Source organism: Corella eumyota, chromosome 7, assembly GCF_963082875.1.
Source record: "Corella eumyota chromosome 7, kaCorEumy4.1, whole genome shotgun sequence".
NCBI lineage: Eukaryota > Metazoa > Chordata > Ascidiacea > Phlebobranchia > Corellidae > Corella > Corella eumyota.
Genome location: NC_137496.1, coordinates 10,643,556 through 10,659,247, shown reverse-complemented (window position 1 = coordinate 10,659,247; position 15,692 = coordinate 10,643,556). Strand labels below are relative to the sequence as shown.

General features: G+C 30.2%; 4 protein-coding genes across 4 annotated transcripts; all 4 read right to left on the bottom strand.

Annotated features, from left to right (window-relative positions):
• Positions 1-795: 795 nt before the first annotated feature.
• LOC145760010 (acetyl-CoA acetyltransferase-like) lies at positions 796-5,660 on the bottom strand. Its single transcript, XM_082573875.1, has 11 exons — positions 5,533-5,660; positions 5,096-5,217; positions 4,556-4,648; positions 3,864-3,965; positions 3,220-3,381; positions 2,838-2,937; positions 2,361-2,443; positions 2,195-2,289; positions 1,493-1,589; positions 1,266-1,375; positions 796-964 (listed from the first exon to the last, which is right to left on the bottom strand). Exons 1-11 carry the CDS (start codon positions 5,573-5,575, stop codon positions 796-798), a joined length of 1,176 nt encoding a protein of 391 aa, XP_082430001.1. The 5' UTR covers positions 5,576-5,660.
• Positions 5,661-5,785: 125 nt separating this feature from the next.
• LOC145760024 (AN1-type zinc finger protein 1-like) lies at positions 5,786-6,592 on the bottom strand. The gene has a single exon (XM_082573890.1). The coding sequence runs from the start codon at positions 6,583-6,585 to the stop codon at positions 5,824-5,826; it is 762 nt and encodes a 253-aa protein (XP_082430016.1). The 5' UTR covers positions 6,586-6,592; the 3' UTR covers positions 5,786-5,823.
• A 146-nt stretch (positions 6,593-6,738) lies between these two features.
• On the bottom strand, positions 6,739-7,595 carry LOC145760025 (MIF4G domain-containing protein B-like). The gene has a single exon (XM_082573891.1). The coding sequence runs from the start codon at positions 7,495-7,497 to the stop codon at positions 6,808-6,810; it is 690 nt and encodes a 229-aa protein (XP_082430017.1). The 5' UTR covers positions 7,498-7,595; the 3' UTR covers positions 6,739-6,807.
• A 333-nt stretch (positions 7,596-7,928) lies between these two features.
• Positions 7,929-15,508, bottom strand: LOC145759997 (thioredoxin domain-containing protein 11-like). The gene is made up of 13 exons (XM_082573861.1): positions 15,174-15,508; positions 14,237-14,450; positions 13,559-13,656; positions 13,028-13,169; positions 12,843-12,936; positions 12,546-12,733; positions 11,990-12,100; positions 11,544-11,729; positions 11,024-11,228; positions 10,287-10,435; positions 9,426-9,610; positions 8,810-8,989; positions 7,929-8,438 (listed from the first exon to the last, which is right to left on the bottom strand). Exons 1-13 carry the CDS (start codon positions 15,275-15,277, stop codon positions 8,423-8,425), a joined length of 1,872 nt encoding a protein of 623 aa, XP_082429987.1. The 5' UTR covers positions 15,278-15,508; the 3' UTR covers positions 7,929-8,422.
• Between the last annotated feature and the right edge of the window lie 184 nt (positions 15,509-15,692).

Sequence of the window (15,692 nt, the reverse complement as noted above, 5' to 3'; positions counted from 1 at the left end):
ACCCAACTGTTATCCGTTTAATTATGTATATTTAATAGGCAGATAGGTACGGACGAGTAAAAATTTTTAAATTGCATGTTTAAGTATGGTAATATTAAATAACAAAAGGCACATTTTCTTTAAATTAATCAAACAGATAACCAGCCAATTTAACTAACTTTATTCTCCTAATAATAAAAAACAGAATCACAGAACTCTCAACTGCTCAAGAGTTTTACTGTTTATGTTTTTTATTAATTTGTCGATTTCAAAACGATGAAACTATAACATTTAACTAACTACAGGTTTAATATACGTTCACCCTGCATATTAAACCAATTCAATCTATTTTTAACTGTCTAAATCCTTAATATTTTAGTAATTTTAAGTTTTTCAATCCGAAAATAATATTTTTGCTAAAAACGTAAGCATGTCGTTATCAAAAATAAAAACTCCCCGCTTGAAATATTCGTGTAAATTTGCGATCGTTAAATATTGATTTTTGTATTGTAAAATAACGCGCACGTGTTTTGCCGAACATCGCAAATCTTAATAGAAGGGTAGACACTTTTCTCTGTATTTGAAATTAAAATATTTACTTACTGTTCAGTTTATCCTCGCTTGGCCTAATATTTTGGAAAAAAAAGCACATTAGAACAAAGATTGCTCAAAAAGTCATCAAATAAAATTAAGTTTAATTCTATTTGAAACGACAATAGCACAATTTATTAGGTAGAATAATAGTAAAAACAAAAATTTGACATATAATCAAGTTAATCGTATCTGCATATAAATAATAACAAAAAAACAAAAAAATCAACGTTCCACACAAACAGCAACCCCCATCCCTCCCCCAACACATAAAGCGGCCACTCCCTTTCTTACATCTCTTTGTTTCATAGCATAAAGTAATGTAACTAAAATTCTAGCTCCTGAAGCTCCGATAGGATGACCAAGTGCTATTGCTCCTCCATTTACATTCACCCTGAAAAGTTGTACATACATATTAACATGGCACTGGGCTTCACCATAGGAACTAAGAGCATGGTGTAGTAGCCACAACAATTTGGCCACTATATGAGGTCCTAGGTTTGATCCCCACTGTTCTTAGTGAATCAAATATCATGCAAATATTATATTTAAAAGCCCAAACTGTGAAAGCCAACATGAGACTGGTTAAGGGTAACAAATGTTACTTTATGTTTAGGTTGTAATGTCAAATTTTTTATATTAAGAATAGATAAAATAACAAAAAGAAAATAAATTGAGCACAAAATAAAAATTACTTTTTTTGGTCGATTCCTAATTCTTTAACAACAGCACAAGACTGGGCAGCAAACGCTTCATTTATTTCAAATAAATCAACATCTTCTACACTCCAATTTGCTTTTGCAAGCTAAAAAAAAATAAGTACAAACTTACGAGGTTAAATTTGTGATATACACTACCTAACAAAAAGGGAGCTTTAATACCAGTTATTTTAACTTGAAAAATCTATTAATATTCTACTTACAGCTTTCTTAATAGCAGTAATGGGTCCAATACCCATCAGCATGGGGTCAACTCCAACATGGGCCCAAGATGTTATTGTACATAAACAAGTTAGTGCTCTAAAAACAAAAAAAATAAAAAATAAAAAATTAATGTTAAAAACTACTTTTAAATTTCTTTTCACCAACTGATTTTAAATATTACCAGGGTACGAATTAACGTTTAAAAAACGATTCGCTAAAAATGAGGTCGCATTTTTAGAGTAATTATTAAGTTCAAGTCATAATCTTCGTTTTTTTTGTAACACTTGATGCGTTGCGTGGCATTTTAAAAAAGTAACGTATTGTTAAACAATCGTTAAGAATATTTTGCACGAAAAACGAGACATTTTTAATTCTTTTAAGGCTATGTTATGCATTTAAAAAATTGCGCAACAACTGAACGATCTCGGGAGCGAAATTTACGCATTGCCAAAACATGGAAAGTTATTGTTATTAAATGCCCTATAGTAACCTACATTTACGCAGGATTATGTTGATGTAATTAAATTAGTGTGAAACCGGTGTGAAATAGATCGTAAAAATATATACGAGAGTTTTATCACTGCCTGAACCTTTTTTGGTTGATTCGCTATTTCTAATATATTTGTAAAAAACGATTCTCTAATTTTAAAAAACGATTCGCTTTTAGCGAATAGCAACCCGTTATTTCGTTCCCTGATTACCTTCTATCTGCTTCTTCTTTAGACATTAGAAGCAAAGCTGCAGCCCCATCATTTACCCCCGTACAGTTACCCACGGTTACACTACCCTGTGGGGTCTACAAATGTTAAAGTGGGGGTTACTTCTTGAAATAGGGGTTAAAAAATCTAGGCTTTAAATTTGACTTACAAATGCGGGTTTAAGTTTTTGTAAACCTTCCAACGTTGTTTGAGGTCTTGGGAATTCATCTTCATTAACTACAGTTATCTCACCTATGTATTTGGAATAGTTAACATTATTACAAACACATCAATTAAAAAGGGATTTTTTCTGCATATATTTGAAGGTTGACTTTACAGCTTGAACATAGAGTAACAACAGTTACCCCAACCCAGTCTTAAGTTGACGGTTTGGAATATTATTAATTATAATTATTCAATAATTAATTTATTGATCAAGTGTTGGCTCAGCAGAAGTTCATACCGTTTATAGCGCCTTACTTAAGTACGCTACAGCATGGAAGCAGTGAAGATCAAAACCAGTACCTCTTGTAGTAAAACCAAGTATTCTAACTACAACACCATGCTGAAATCCTAACACAGTCTACTTAGCATAGGCATCCATATAACTACTATTACAATATAATAAAAAGATAATTAAAATTACCTTTTCGACCCTTGACACTAACTTGAACAATTTCATCTTTAAATTTTTCTTCTTTAATTGATTTTCCTGCTTTCATTTGTGATAGGAGGGCAAAGTTATCCTTAAAATGATTAATGTAAAAATAAGTACAATTGTCCAATTTATAAGCCAACAAAAAATAAATAAACTGCCATTTGTGGCGCACAGGTAAATTATCACTGGCAAATATTAGTTACGAGTTGTGACCATATTATAACAATTAAAATGCCAACCATAGGGCAGGTTATCTACTAGTTAAAATAATAATCACAAACTTAAAAAAAACCCAAAACCAATCTAGTTTGGTCAAACTGCAAAGTCAGTATTTTAATAATAAAAATAAATCAATAATCACAACAACTACCTGATCACTTCTTGATATTTTCCATTTTTTTGCCACTGCTTCAGCTGTGTCCCCCATTGAACAATTATGAATACAATCCGTTAACCCATCTGTTACCATGGTGTCTTTTAACTCTGCGTTACCCCTTCTTACCCCACTTCTCATATGTATACAATGTGGTGACTAAAAAGTTGGTTTACAGTTGAATAAATGTTAAGAATTGGCTAAATTTTGGCCTTTCTACATCGAGGATAAATATATTCAATAATTATTAATTTGATAGAAATAACGCAATTTTTGGTTGTGATAAAATTGAATTAAAATTAACAGCTTTTTTTTTCTTAGAAATTTATTTTTGATGTGGGATGGTGAACTTTACAGCCCAAACATAGGGTAACATTTGTTATCTTGACCCAGAATTAAGTTGACGTTGGCAGTTCTGAGTATTAATAATTATATTCCTCGATAATTAATTTGCTGATTGGTTTTTGGCTCAGCGGGTGTTCATATCGTTTATAGCACCTTATTTAATAGCGCTCAAGCATGTAAGCAGTTGAAATCAATCCCACGACCTCATGTAGTAAAGCCTAATGTCCTGACCACTACACATATTGCCAGTAAGCTTAAAAATCAATAAACAATTAAATTCAAACACTACAACATACCATCGTCATATTTTCTTGCCCGCCAGCAATAACAATATTAGCATCATTACATTTAATAGCTTGGTAAGCTAAGGCAACAGCTCTCAGCCCTGATCCACAAACCTAAATTGTAAAAAATGTGTGAAACTAAATAAATGTTTTGAATAGACTTTAGTTATTAGGGGACCATCCAAATAATTTACTAATTTTAAGACTTCACCAAATAAAAAACCATCTGAATACCAATACTATAACCATTAAGGACCATCTAAATAATTTAACCATTTTTTTCCCTTTATTTATTACTACACCAATTAAATGACCATTTAAATAACAATACTATAACCATTAAAGACCATCCAAATGATTTAACCACTTTTTTAAATTGTTTAACCACTTTTTTTTAGAACCATACCAAATTAATCACCATTTAAAAACCAAAACTATAACCATTAAAGACCATCCAAATGATTTAACCACTTTTTTAAATTGTTTAACCACCTTTTTTTAGAACCATACCAAATTAATCACCATTTAAAAACCAAAACTATAACCATTAACAACCATTCAAATAATTTAACCACTTTTTTAAATTGTTTAACCACTTTTTAGGACCACGTTAGATAAATTACCATTTAATTACCAATACTATAACCATTAGGGACCATACAAATAATTTAACCATTTTTTTTTATTAATTACTATTTAATTACCTGGTTAATAGTACAAGCAGGAACTGAATCTGGAATTCCAGCTTTTAATGAAGCATGTCTGGCTGAATTTTGTCCTAACCCAGATGTTAACACCTAAAAGAAATAACAGAAAGAATTTAAATGATGATATAACATAATTTTGGAGATATTTTAAAGCTTTTAAAAAGGGCATTTTTAGTGTAGTGGTCAGAACACTTAACTTCACTTTATAAAGTATTTTGTTCGATCCCCACTGCTCTAATACTGTAGTGCCTTGAGTAAGACACTTTAAATGATGTAAACTTTTGTTGAGCCATTTAATCAGCAGCATAATTATCGGACAATTATAATCAACAATATTCCAAACTACCAAAGGCAACTTTAGACTGGGTGGGAGTAACAAATGTTACTCTATGTTTAGGTCGCACATTTAACCTTTTCACATCGACTTCATGAATTAAATGTATTTCAAATGGGTAAGGGCTGAAAATAGGTTTTAATCCATAAATGCAATGCATTCTTAACCAGTTAATTTATTTTTGATCAAAGGTTTTCTCTTACTTGTCCTAATATAACTTCAGAAACATCTCCACAATCAACTTTTGCTCTTGACAAAACTTCTTTTATAACAATTGCACCAAGATCAAATGAAGGAACAGATGATAAACTACCTTGAAATTTACCTAAAAAATAATTTTGTGTGAATTTATTTATCTACAGTACATAAGATAGTGGGTTCAACCACCACTGCTCCCATGCTGTAGCACTTTCAAATAAGGCGCTATAAACGGTATAAACTCCTGCTGAGCCAACACTTAATCAGCAGCCTAAATATCAGGCATTTATAACCAACAATATCCCAAGCTGATAAAGGCAATTCAAGGCTGAGTTAGGGAAACTAATGTTACTCTACGTTTAGGTAGTGAAGTCGACCTTCCCACATCAAGAATAAAAATATAAAAAATAACATTAAACAATTATATAAAATTATAACTTACCTATTGGAGTTCTAACAGCTGACACAATAACAACAGATGTCATGGTTTAAAGTGTTAATAATAACAGTTATAACCTATATGAAATATAAATAATTTATTAAACTAATTCCAACATTTAAACTTCCAAAATCAACCAAAAATAGCTTAGCAGGCGACATATAAAACTTTCGTTTGTGGTGCATGGGTAAATTTTGCCAGCAAATAATTGTTAAGAGTTGCAACCATATTACAACAATTAAAATGCCGTCCATAGGGTGGCGGGCTATTGATGAGTGTCATAAACGTAATGTTTTATGATAAGTCCAGAGTAGTAATATCATTTGCAAGTTTTTCAATTATTAAACTTGATCCGTTAAATATCAAACCATCACTAACATAAAATTTAAGTTGTTTTTCTGCTAAGAACACTTGACCAGTGCGTAGTGAACATAATTTAAACTTTAAATCAGAATCAGTGTTATTAGTATTCTGAATTTTCAATTCTTCTAAAATAAAATCTATTATCTTTCCTATTGTCCATTGGTCACTAACAAATACAGCTATTGGTTTTTTATCAGTACATTGAATTGATAAATATATCCTTTCTGATTGTGGTAATCCCTTATTTCCGAATGCACTTTGTTTTAGCTTCATTAATGCCACTTTAGCGGCCATTCTCTCTGCTTTTTCAGTTTTAAATTTCGTTTTAAACTTAATAGGATTCGGAGTTTTCGATGTTAAAGCACTTTGATGGATTCTCTGCGGAGGTAATTTACAACATTTATGCTCTTCTGGGTTCCTATGTTTTAAACAAACTAGGTTCTCACATAATGAACATTTTACTGGAACAAGTTCTTCGATTTTACAATCACTAAATGTACATTGGTATTTCGGAAACTCTTTTTCTTCAAAGTTTTTAGTATCTTCCAAGTGAGTTTCTGGACAATTATGGGCATCTTTTTCTTTATGATTTTTGCAGTAAATTGCGAGGCAGCCATTACATTCAAATGGTAAAAAATCTAATAATTGGCAGGCTTCTAAACTGCAGTGTTTTCCTATATTTAATTCAGCCATACTTAACCTTTCTATATTTGAAAAACAAAAAAAACAAATTACGAAAAAAATATTTTTAAAAACATTATTAAAATTGTAAAAATTTCAGCAAAAGTTTAAAACCATGATTACAAATTTTAAAACAAAGAATATATGTTAAAAAAAATTGAGTGCTTATTTAAAAAAATAAAAATCATGCAGTAACAATAAATATAATTTTAAAAGTAAGTCTAAAAACATTATTTATTTAGCTTCAACGTCATAATAATATTTATAAGCAGATGGCGATAACTTCCAACTCCCGCTTCTTAATTCAATAATTTCAAGAATCATTAAACGTGATAATTGTGAAGTATCTGACGACAAAAACAAACTCCGTAAATTATCAATTAACGCATTCATTTTTTGTCTGTCCAATTTGTCTAATTCTTCGCCAATGAATTGAAGCTGGGTAACCAAACATTGAATTGCTAGATCGCTGCTAGCAAAACATTTAGTTGTGGCTAATATACGAAGTACATCATAAACAGGGACCAATAATGCCATTAACGGCATGTTGTTAATTTGTAATAAGTCAAATATAGCACATAGAAAGCTAACAAAACCTAGCCATGACTTTTCATTTTGGTAATTCAGGTCTGTGTGTCGTTTGTATTCAATTTGAAGTTGATTTAATAAAAGTTTCCGAAAATATTTCTCCTTTCCTTCCTTTGAGTTCTGAATTTCAGACTGTACAATATCACTGCAGACCTTTGCAGCAATACGTCCATATTTTACGTCATTTGTTTTGTTAGAAATGCATTCAACTACAGTTTTCCAAGATTTTTGATCAATTGATGATGGATTTTCGATGCACTTTTTAAATAATCCGTAATTTTCACCTTTTAATTCCAATTTTGTTAAGTTTTCAAGGGCAACGCTTCCTGACGGCATATTTCACTTGAATTTTATTTAATTAATTAGAATTTGAAGCAGTATAAACTTCTTACAATATGTGTTTAACGACTACAGCTAGACTTTGCTGAACTGCAAGTTTGTAGTTACAAACAACTAAATACAAAAATTGCTTGAAACTGAAACCGCGGAGTAGTGCGGAAAACGCGGAATGCAAAACATGCGGAAGTTGAATTTGTTTTTAAATATTACAAATTTTAAACTAACACAAATTTAAACCAATAAACTTATGGATTTAATACATGTGGTTCTGGGTTTGGTCTCCACTGTTACATGTATTTTATAATGCAGTCAAAATGTTTTTTTTATCAAGCTATATGATCAATCAAATTTAAGCTATCGAAATACTTTCAGAAAAAAAATCCTATTTAATATTTCTTTTAAAATAATTAGAAGATAATAATCTGTTTATTGCAAATCCAAGACACATTAATGCTACATAATAAATTAAGCACAAAATATGCAAATTATTTTACCTATTTGATGTGAAGTATATTACTTGTATAGATTGAAATTATCAAAATTGCTACTAATTTGGTGCAAAAACATAGATAAAACAACATTTAAAGAAATACATGCAAAAATACATACTTTGGAACTAATAATAAACATACATACAATAAGTAATCAGAATATAAGAATAAATATCATTATACCAGAAAAAAACATAAGTATATCCTAGCTCGGGTATTAAAAAAAATTAGCAAAGGGGTTTATAATCTAGCTTATTAAATATAAACCCTTCATTTTTTTACTTTGTGCTCTATTTTGCTTATAAGGTTAACTATAAATAACAAACAACATATTGTACACATTTAATGAATACTGAACTAGTTTTGGGATAGTTATAAAAGTATTTCATGATTTACTGCATTTTAGTGAAACATCAATTTCTTTAATTTGATTAAGTTACAGCTAATCTAAACAAAAAATAAACAAAATAAGTTTCAACTACAAAATATTTAAATAAAAACATAAAAATTTATTAATTCTTGATGTGGAAAGGTCGACTTTACGATCAAATATAGAGTAACATTTGATACCCCTACCCAGTCTCGAATTAGCTTTAGTAGTTTAAAATAATATTGAATATATATGTCGGATAATTAAGCTGCTGATTGGTTTTTAGCTTAGCAAGAATTTATAGTGTTTATAGCATTTTACTGAAAAGAGCACTATAAAAGTACTAGGGCCTAAACTTGAGACCTCATGTACCGAAACCAAATTTTCTAACTGCTAACATCACACTGCCATCAAAATAAGAATAAATATATAAAAATTAGGATTTTACCTTTTTAGCTGTTCTTTCATTTTACAGATTTCATAAAATTTTTCTTCCTGATTTAATTGATTACAAAATTGAAGAACAATAAAAGCTTTAGTGCTCGGTGAGGAATGTCGTAATAGAAATCTTATAATATTTGATTTTGAGTAAGGTAAATGTTGAGGATAGGCAACAGAATTCATTGTCCTAATAAAATAAAAAACTTTTTTTTTAATTTTTAGAACTTCAATATATAGTGGTTAAGATACTTGGTTTTACTATACAAAGTCCTTGGTTTGATTCCCACTGCTTTCATACTGTAGCCCCCTTAATTAAGGCATTATAAACAGTACAAACTTCTGCTGAGCCAGCACTTAATCAGCAGCTCAATTACCAGGCAATTATAATCAATAATATCCCACACTGCCGAAGGCAACTCGAGATAGGGTCGGAGTAACACATGTTACTCTATGTTTAAGTTGTAAAGTTGACCTTCCCACGTCAAGGATTAATATATAAAAAAAATTAAAATTTTAATTAAAAATTAAATCCTTAATTTAATCACTACTGTTGCCATGTTGTAGTATCCTTCAATAAAAACGTTTAGAAATGATACAATTTGAAATAAGTTTAAAAGAAATACCTGTTGCCCAAAAAAAGAATAAGATTTGGATAAATATAAGTGTCATAAAGTTGTGGTAATTCGTGGTCAACCACAAATAACTGCAAAACATTATTATCACCAAAATATTGAAGTAATTGTAAGAATGCATGTGAAGAAGTAGAACAAAAACCACAAGATGATGAATGGTAATAAACTAAACTATCCTGCGACAAAATAAATAAATACATTTTTCTTCATTTACCCTCGATGTAGGAAGGTTGCCTTTATGACCTTAACATAGGGTAACTTTTGTTACCCCAATCCAGTCTTAAGCTGACCCCAGCTATTTAAAATATTTTTGATTATAATTGCCTGATCAGCTAATTGTTTTTTGGCTTAGTAGAAGTTTAATTATAATTAATAATGCCCCAAACTGCCTAAGTCAACTGAAGACTAGGTCGAGGTAACAAATGTTACTATATGTTAAGGTCGTGAAGTTGACCTTTCCACATTAAAAATAAATATATACAAAAAAAGGTTTATATTGACAAAATTAATCAGGCAGCATGGTGTATCCGGCAGCGTGGTGTAGTGGTAACCAAGAACACTTGCTACACGACACTTGAGGTTGTGGGTTCAATCCCCACTGCACTAATGCTGTAGCACCCTAAGTAAGCGCTATAAACAGTATGAACTCCGGCTGAGCCAACACTTAATCAGCAGTATAATTATCAGGCAATTAAAATCTATAATATCCCAAACTACCACAGGCAACTCAAGACTGGGTCGGAGTAACTGATGTTACTCTATGTTTAAGTCGCGCATTCGACTTTCCTACATCGAGGATAAATTATATACACAAAAAAATATTGCACACAAATATATCATAAAACAACTTACTTTTCCACTTTGTAAAATTTTTTGTTCAAAATTTGTTGAATCAACTACAGAAATATTAGAAATACTGTTAACAAAATTGCTGGTTTGTGTATTTAGAATATTAGATGAATATGTAAGAGCACCATATGTATATTCCAGTATAAAGTTTTCTGTAAAAAAAAGTAAATTTAATATCTTATTTCTATAATAATTGAACCTTTTTTTTGTAAATACCTTTATCTTCAATGTGGGAAGGTCGAATGCACAACCTAAACATAGAGTAACATCAGTTACTCCGACCCAGTCTCGAGTTGCCTGTGGCAGTTTGGGATATAGACTATAACTGTCTGATAATTATGCTGCTGATTAAGTGCTGGCTCAGCAGGAGTTCATATCGTTTATATTGCCTTACTCAAGGGCGCTACAGCAGGAGAGCAGTGGGGATTGAACCCAAAACCTTATGGGGTGTAGCAAGTGTTCTTACCACTATACCACACTGCCGGTAAACTGCTGCTGGTACCTTGATATGAAAAGACCAAGTTAACAACCTAACTATTTAGAATTTTTTTTTAAATTGGTCCAGTCTTTTATTGCCATTGCCAGTTTAAGATATATCATGGAAACAATGAGAATTCAACCCAGTACTCCAAGTTTTGATGCTCAATGTCTCAATTATTTTCTAATGCAATAAAAGCTAGATGAGTTTTTATTTTAAATCAGATAAAATTCAATTTTTCGATAAACTAATAAAAACTTACCTAGATTTCTCACAGAAATTTTAGAATTCATTTTAAAATAATCGTCTCCATCAACAATAATAATTCCATTATGATCTAATAAACTAAATTGTTTTGAGATAACAACATGATTGTCTGAATCAAGAACAATGAAGCGTAAAGTCCTGTTTGTCCTCCAATATAATCCCTCGATTGATTGATCTTCATTCTCAAGATTACAACAAACCTAAAAATTTATTTTGTTAATATTATATAAATTTTTTTTGTACAAATTTATCCTTATTGTAAGAAAGTCAATTTCACGACCTAAACATAGAGTAACATTAGTTACCCCTACCCAGTCTCAAGTTGACTTTAGCAGTTTGGGATATTATTGATTACAATTGCTCGGTAATTAAACTGCTGATTAAGTGCTGGCTCAGCAGGAGTCCATACCGTTTATAGCGCCTTACTTAAGGGCGCTACAGCATGAGTGCAGTGGGGATCAAACCCTGAACCTTATGTAGTAAAAATAATTTAAATAAATTTTTTACAACTTTACCTCGTAACGTTGAAGATTAAAATGTGATGTCATATGCATGCATGAGCGACCACATTGTATTGATGACATCATAACAGCCCAATTGTAAAGAGGAAAGCTACCGAGAATGCAGATATGACACTTTTTGCTGATGCAACGACAGTTTTGAAATTTGATTGATTTGTATCTTGTGGCAATTTCTTTTAACTAAATGTAAAAATATTATAAAAATTAATTAATTTTTGACATAAAGAAGCTGACTTCACAACCTAAAATATCATTGGAAAACGCTCTCAAAACAGCTAGGCCTAACATAACTTCAGTGGGGATCAAACCTTAGACTTCATATGGCTAACAAATTACCCAAACCCAGTTATAAAATGGTTTAAAATAGTTATGTAAACTATCACAAAATATAGAGTAAATTTTTATATAAAAATAGTTAAAAAATGTATTAAAAACCTTACTATATTAATGTGATCGGTTTGGTTTAAAAATGCAATTAAAGTTGGGCCTTTCTTCATCGTTAAATAAATTTCATTTGATTTCTCAGTAGATGAATATTTCAGCAAAATATCCTAAAATTTAAAAAAATACAAGGATAAAGGTATGTACAGTTACCATATTCTAATATAATACCATGTATATATATAATATAAACTTTGTTTATCATATTATTTAAACTAGTCGATAACCCGCCCCTATGGTCGACATTCAATTGTTATAATATGGTTGCAACTCTTAACTAATATTTGCTCGCGATAATTTACCTGCGCACCACAAATGGCAGTTTTGTTTTTTTGTAGGACTATAAATTGGACATACATATTGTATGTATATCGTCCACTTAACTTCATTATATATATTGTTATCGGCACTTGTTCATTAAAAACTTTAATAAAAAGCTTGAACTTTAGTAATTTTATTATTTCCTTTAAATTTAAATGAACTTCCGATTTAATGGACTTTAGTACAACATAAAAAATTATAATTAAACTTTATCATAGATATAGAATAACTTACTTGTTCAAATTTACCCTTGTTCTTATTGACCCAATTCAAAACTGAATTCGCTGTTATGTTGTTTGTCACATTTATTTTCTTAACCAAAATTTCATTTGAATAAACACCAACATTGTTTTGATTAAATCCCAGATAAAAAGATAGTCTGTGATTGGTTATAATTCCAAATACTATATCATCATCAGGAACTAAATAAAATATAAATTTAAACAAAATTTTTGCTTAACACATGAAAAGCTTTTTAAGATTAGTTTTTTTGCTGTTTTATTTTAACTAAAAAACTGCATTACAACTTACATTGATTAAGATTTATAAGTGAAGTTTGAAAATAAATCTGAAAAGGTATATTTGCTGGATAAAATTGATTTCCAAAATACCCAATAACTGGAAGCTAAAAAATAAAAAAACAAAACAGAATTTTAACTTTACATTTTAAAGATAAAAGTATTGTTATCTTGTAACAGTTCTTAAGTAGATTTTACCTTATTTTTTGTAATAAATTCTTGAATTTCTTTTTTTGATGTCAGATATCTAATCGGTTGAAAAACTTTGTTCAAAAATTGTTCGAAATATTTTTTCTGCAACGGTCCTTCATAGTGTATTGGTTGTATTGGTTTGTCTAATCTATTAAATTACAAAAAAATTACTTTTAGAAGGGTTATAACAAAAAATTTAGAATTATCCGATCCCCACTGCTCTCATGATGTAGTATCCTTGATTAAGGCCCTATAAACAGTATAAACTCCTGCTGAGCCAGCACTTAATCAGCAGCATAATTATCGGGCAATTATAATCATCAATAATATTCTAAACTGCCACAGGCAAATCGAGACTGGGTCGGGGTAACTGATGTTACTCTATGTTTAGGTCGTGCATTCAATCTTTCCACATCGAGAATAAAGATATATAAAAATAAAATAAACAAAAAAACAGTAGTCTATAATTAGACAGATACTAGATATTTTAAGATGAGCAAAATATATATATATACACTGCCAAAAATTAATTCTTACAATTTATGATGAAGATAAACTTGCGGAAAGTGTTCGATGTTCGTTGACCCACGACACTCACCACGGGACCACCAACAGTTAACCGCTATCCATGAAATCTAGAATATTGTTTTAAAAATTTACTTTTTTTTATCATACATAGCTAACTTTACATTTTAATCATCTGAAATTGTGAATTATTTAAAACAGCCTTTAATTTCCTTTAAAGTACCAATGCCATTCAACTTAAAAAAAATCTTTGACATCAAAGCACTGGTAATTAAACCCCAAACCTTTTGTAGTTTTATCACTGCGCTAATCCATTGATTAAAATACATATTTTTTTTGTATATATTTTTATCCTCAATGTGGGAAAGTCGAATGGGCGACTTAAACCTAGAGTAACATCAGTTACTCCAACCCAGTCTCGAGTTGCCTGTTGCAGTTTGGGATATTATTGATTATAACTGCCTTATAATTAAGCTGCTGATTAAGTGCTGGCTCAGCAGAAGTTCTTATCGTTTATAGCACCTTACTTAAGGGTGCTACAGCATGAGATCAGCCGGATTGATCCCACGACCTCATGTGTGGTGTAGCAAGTATTCTTACCACTACACCACACTGCCAGTTTTTTTTCATACATAAAAGTAAAAAAAATGTAAATATAATATTTTAAATAAATTAGTAAACATTACTCACCTGTTTGGATAAATGTGATGTCACATTGGAAAACTCTTTTGCTGCATTAACTGAATCTAAACTCCAAGGTGCATAATAAAAAGCAACCGAGACAAGAGATTCAGATATTAACACATCCCGATAATTTAAACCTCCATAATAAATATCTTTAAAAGGTTCGCCAACAAATTTAGTTGGTATTTCTGCCGGCTTTGTGCTTAAACCGCCATGAGTTCTATGAAATTAAATTATTTGTATTTTATTTTACAGACCAAGTAAAAAGTTTACTTGAATAAACAGTTTAAAACTATCTGTAAAGCTTTGTGTATTATGTAAAAGCATTTTGCATTAAAACACAGCTATACCAAAAAGTTTATTTTCTGTTATAAATATTTATCCTCAATGTGGAAAAGTCAACTTAAAGACCTAAACAGAAAGTAACATTTGTTACTTCGACCCAGTCTTGAGTTAACTTAGGCAGTTTGGAATATAATCAAGTAGAATTGTTGGATCTCTATTAGTTTCGCACGCCCCACATAAACAGGGTGTGTAACCAAAATACGGCACATGTAATTAAACAAAGAGGTTGCATAAATTAAACCCTTACCCTAACCCTCACATATTCAGTTTACCCATTAACACATCTGACTCGTAAAGCGGACTAAGTTATACTCATTAAAACATATTTCAAACCATTTTTTTAATGTCTGGTTGAACAATTGCCATACTTAGGTTATAACGCCTTGTTAAATTCGGCCGTGCGAAAGTAATAGAGATCCGAATTGTTTAATAATGAAACTGCTGCTTTAAAAAACAATTGTAAACCAATTCTCCAATCAAAAGTAAAAAAAAAGTTAATTAATTTGCTAATTGGTTTAAATAAACAAATTAAAAAATAATTATACTAATATATAATCTAACAAAAATAAATTATAAGTAAAAAATTATCACTATTTACCCTTTCCAATAAATGCCAAGAAACACTACGAACGTAAGAAAAAGCACTGGCAGCTCAGGGTGTTTTTTCATTATATTCCAATAACGATAAACACGGGATTCCATTCCATTTTTTAAGCACTGAAAATTTAATAAAAAAACGCCGCTGGCTGTTTTTTAATTGCACGTGGCCATAGTAGGAATAAAAACAAACACAAAACTTGTGATTGGTCAGTTAACGTTCTACTCTGATAGGCACAAAAAGTGACAGGTTTTTGTGTTTTATCCTCTTTTCAACAACGTTTTTAAAAATGTTATTATATTTACCGATATATTGCTAGTACGTTTTTTTTCCTAAATTTTATATATATGTTTTTTGAGCACTAATTAAATAATATTTACATAAATTTTGTGTTGTTTATTTATGGCATGGACATTAAATGTTCTGTAGCAAATATCCATAAACAGTTCATAAACAAATACCAACAAAAATTAGTAAAACTAAAAATATGCTAACTTTTAAGTTTTATTTAAAAATCTG

What these genes read in the sequence shown, in the direction of transcription:
- LOC145760010 (XM_082573875.1), bottom strand. Translation starts at nt 5,575, where the DNA reads ATGACATCTGTTGTTATTGTGTCAGCTGTTAGAACTCCAATAG. An exon ending in AAAAACTTAAACCCGCATTT is followed by an intron (nt 2,290 to 2,360) that starts GTAAGTCAAATT and finishes TAACATTTGTAG; the next exon opens with ACCCCACAGGGTAGTGTAAC. An exon ending in TTAGGAATCGACCAAAAAAA is followed by an intron (nt 965 to 1,265) that starts GTAATTTTTATT and finishes ACAACTTTTCAG; the next exon opens with GGTGAATGTAAATGGAGGAG.
- LOC145760024 (XM_082573890.1), bottom strand. Translation starts at nt 6,585, where the DNA reads ATGGCTGAATTAAATATAGGAAAACACTGCAGTTTAGAAGCCTGCCAA.
- LOC145760025 (XM_082573891.1), bottom strand. Translation starts at nt 7,497, where the DNA reads ATGCCGTCAGGAAGCGTTGCCCTTGAAAACTTAACAAAATTGGAATTA.
- LOC145759997 (XM_082573861.1), bottom strand. Translation starts at nt 15,277, where the DNA reads ATGGAATCCCGTGTTTATCGTTATTGGAATATAATGAAAAAACACCCT. An exon ending in CTTGGCATTTATTGGAAAGG is followed by an intron (nt 14,451 to 15,173) that starts GTAAATAGTGAT and finishes TTAATTTCATAG; the next exon opens with AACTCATGGCGGTTTAAGCA. An exon ending in AAATTTTACAAAGTGGAAAA is followed by an intron (nt 9,611 to 10,286) that starts GTAAGTTGTTTT and finishes ATTTTGTCGCAG; the next exon opens with GATAGTTTAGTTTATTACCA.